Source organism: Clarias gariepinus, chromosome 20 (assembly GCF_024256425.1).
Source record: "Clarias gariepinus isolate MV-2021 ecotype Netherlands chromosome 20, CGAR_prim_01v2, whole genome shotgun sequence".
Classification (NCBI taxonomy): Eukaryota; Metazoa; Chordata; class Actinopteri; order Siluriformes; family Clariidae; genus Clarias; species Clarias gariepinus.
The window spans coordinates 10766445-10769738 of NC_071119.1; the positions used below are offsets into that span (position 1 = coordinate 10766445).

General features: G+C 35.2%; 1 protein-coding gene across 1 annotated transcript; it reads left to right on the top strand.

Annotated features, from left to right (window-relative positions):
- Nucleotides 1–229: 229 nt before the first annotated feature.
- On the top strand, nt 230–2426 carry LOC128508704 (C-type lectin domain family 4 member M-like). Its single transcript, XM_053480149.1, has 5 exons — nt 230–510; nt 763–1206; nt 1599–1726; nt 1818–1924; nt 2023–2426. Exons 1-5 carry the CDS (start codon nt 351–353, stop codon nt 2168–2170), a joined length of 987 nt encoding a protein of 328 aa, XP_053336124.1. The 5' UTR covers nt 230–350; the 3' UTR covers nt 2171–2426.
- The last annotated feature ends 868 nt before the right edge of the window (nt 2427–3294 follow it).

Consider the following 3294-nt stretch of genomic DNA (forward strand, 5'->3'; position numbering starts at 1 on the left):
TGCTGCATTTTAGATAAATACGAAATACTTTAAACATTTTGTGACTTTTTAACCCCAACCCAATATCATACAGTATTACTGCTTTTTTCAAATGAACTGTTAATGACACTGTACGGATGTTTATTCAGAGTGTATTTCCTCAGGTCACTTTGTTTCTACTGACTCTGCAATTTCCTTGATTTCTGAAAGTACAAAAGCATCATGATTTCCTCATTCAGAGAAACAAAACTTAAATAGGTATATAGACAGACTGACTGACTTAAAAGTTCTGAGGCAGTTAGAAAGACTAATACGTGGGTCAAAGCTAATAGGAAATATACAAACAAAATTAAATTTCCAATTAAGGCAAAATGGAGACTGGAGTGCACACATATGCCAATTCAAGTTATATTACTGAGAATACGTTTGATTGTCAGGACAGTAAGGACATACTAACTGATTTTCATAATGGCAAGAGGAATGGAATAGCAGAAGATGACCGGGGCATTAACAGGATCAGGAAAATCTTGGGTATGCACACAGTCAAACACACACACACACACACAAACAATTTTTCAGGTGAAATGTGATATTTTATTAAACATTTCTCTCTTTTACTTCAGAGTTCTTCACAGAATCTTTCTTTCATTGTTCTTTTTTTGTTTTCTCCTCCTGTCATTTTTTAAAATCTATTTATTATCTATTCATCATTTCATTTTAAATGATGCAGCATGGAAGAGAGGTTGAGTAAATATAATGTCATTAGATTTCTCTGTGTCATAGGAACCAATAGTGCGTGTTACAGAATGACTGCAGTGTGTGTGGTGCTTCTCCTGCTGACTGCAGTTACATTACTGGGGATCAAATTACTAAATACAGAAAACAACCAACAGACCACATACAACAACCTGACTATAGAGAGAGACCAGTTACAGACCAGATACAACAACCTGGCTATAAAGGGAGACCAGTTACAGACCAGATACAACAACCTGACTATAGAGAGAGACCAGTTACAGACAAGATACAACAGCCTGACTATAGAGAGAGACCAGTTGCAGTCTACTAATTATGAACTGAATAAAAAAAAAGATCAACAAGAAGCCAAACTGAAGGAACTTTCAAACAAAATGGTAATTTTACAAGCTAGTTATGATGACATGAAGAACCAGCATGATGCGTTACAGATGGAAAAAGATGGCTTTCAGAGGAAGTTGGATTCTGCAGGTGAGCAACTCAATTAATTAACTGCAAAGAGTATGCATGAATTTAAAACTTTGTTATTGTTGATTTTTAGTCTATTTGGTTAGAACGTATTAATTAATATAACTGACTAACACGTTCTTGTTCCTGTGGAACAATAATAACCAGATAAAAAAAATTGTTTATTTAACAAAGAAAAATGTCTTTGATTAATGTGAGAACATTTGCATTTAGCATCTGTTATTACCAAGTATCTAATGCCTGATTGTCTGATTGCATCAAATGTAACCAAAAAAATAAATAACATGGATAGAAGAACAAAATGTCATTCTTCTTAAAATACAATATTATTGCTTTATATGGAAGTACACTAAAGATGATGTGTCCTCCTTTCTAATCAAATTCACATGTAAAAGTGGGTTGGACATATTCTGGCTCTGCGTTTTACTTGATCTCTACTGAGACAAAAACCTGGAGTGAGAGCAGACAGGACTGCACAAGTAAAGGAACAGACCTGGTGATCATAAACAGCAGAGAGAAACAGGTGTGTGTGTGTGTGTGTGTAAGAGAGAGAGAGAGAGAGAGAGAGAGAGATCCATCCCATATATATTTTGACCTTGTGCTGTCATTTGCAGGAGTTTATCCTTAAACTGCTCGGCAGCAGGCAGGCATGGATTGGTCTCAGTGACAGAGACAGAGAGGGAGAGTGGAAATGGGTGGATGGTACACGACTGACCACTGCGTAAGAAACTGAAATCAATTCTCTATTTCTTTCCAAATATCTAATTTTATCTAAGTCTATTTCTGATCTGAGTCTAATTTCAATTCTCTTTGGTTCAGCTACTGGGGTGATGGTGAACCAAATAATGCAGGTGATGAGGACTGTGCTGAGGTTGTGGGTTCAGAAAACTGGAGAAAATGGAATGACAAGCCATGTTCACACAAGAACTTATGGATATGTGAACAAAAGTTGCTTCTTAGTACTTAGAGAAAAGTACTAAAAAAATATTATTATATGTGTACAATTAGTTATTGTTCTTGTATTCTCTGGTCATGTCATGTAAAATGAATATTGTCTTATGTTGAGATCTATGGAAAGGGCAATCCATTTCTGCTTCATAATGTTTCATAGTGTGAGATCAGTGAGTTATTTGGATCTGTTGTCCAGAGAAATTACAGCCATCTGAGAAACTTCTTAAAAGCATGAATCTGTTGAGTTCTATTAATAAAATTTCTTTGAGTTATCTATGGTGTGGGACTGTGTTTATAAGTGAGCTGATAAAGCCAGTGATTTTTGTTTTATAACATTTGGGAAAGTTTGGGTGCTAGAGCCATAATTTGAGGCACCCACAATTCCCTTAGTCCTCTAATAAACATATAGGCTCAAGAAAGTGATGTTTGCTTTGACTCTTCTACAACTATTATTATTATTATTATTATTATTATTGCTACTACTGCAATTTAAAAAATCAGTACTGTAAAATGGAACCGTGCCCAGAATGCAGCAACAACACATTGACGTACTTTATACAAACACCGCTGACTTTATTACTTTTTACCTTTTATTTATCACACTGGCTCCTGTAAAAACATTTGTACAGTATTAGTACAGTAAATCTACTTACATTTCAGTGACATGAAAAAAAAAAAAAGTAAAACATACAGTTTATTTTTTTTATTTATTTTTTTTATTATCGCAGGTTGTTTAAACTGTAAACATTAAAGATAAGATGAGTAATAGAGCACATGTAGATGTTTTTTGAAAATTTTGCTTGTCTGTTTGTGCACGCACCACGTTAACACTACTAAACAAATTTCAATGGGATTCCACAGGTGCATTTGGCCGAACTTTCGGTAACTTATAGACTTGATCATAATCAGTCTTTTTAAAAAACATGCTAATGAGAATGCAAATTAAATTGGCCCATCATAGCCAGCATGATGTGGGGATGTCACGAGCCATCCAGATCAGTCATGAACATCCTAATCATGATTTTAGCTAAGGAAATAACACCTCCCTAACTAATTACCCCGCCTTCTCTCTTGTCAAAGGGAATTCCCCCATTCATCCTGCTCACTCACACACATAGCCTCTCTTCTCTCTGCACCTGC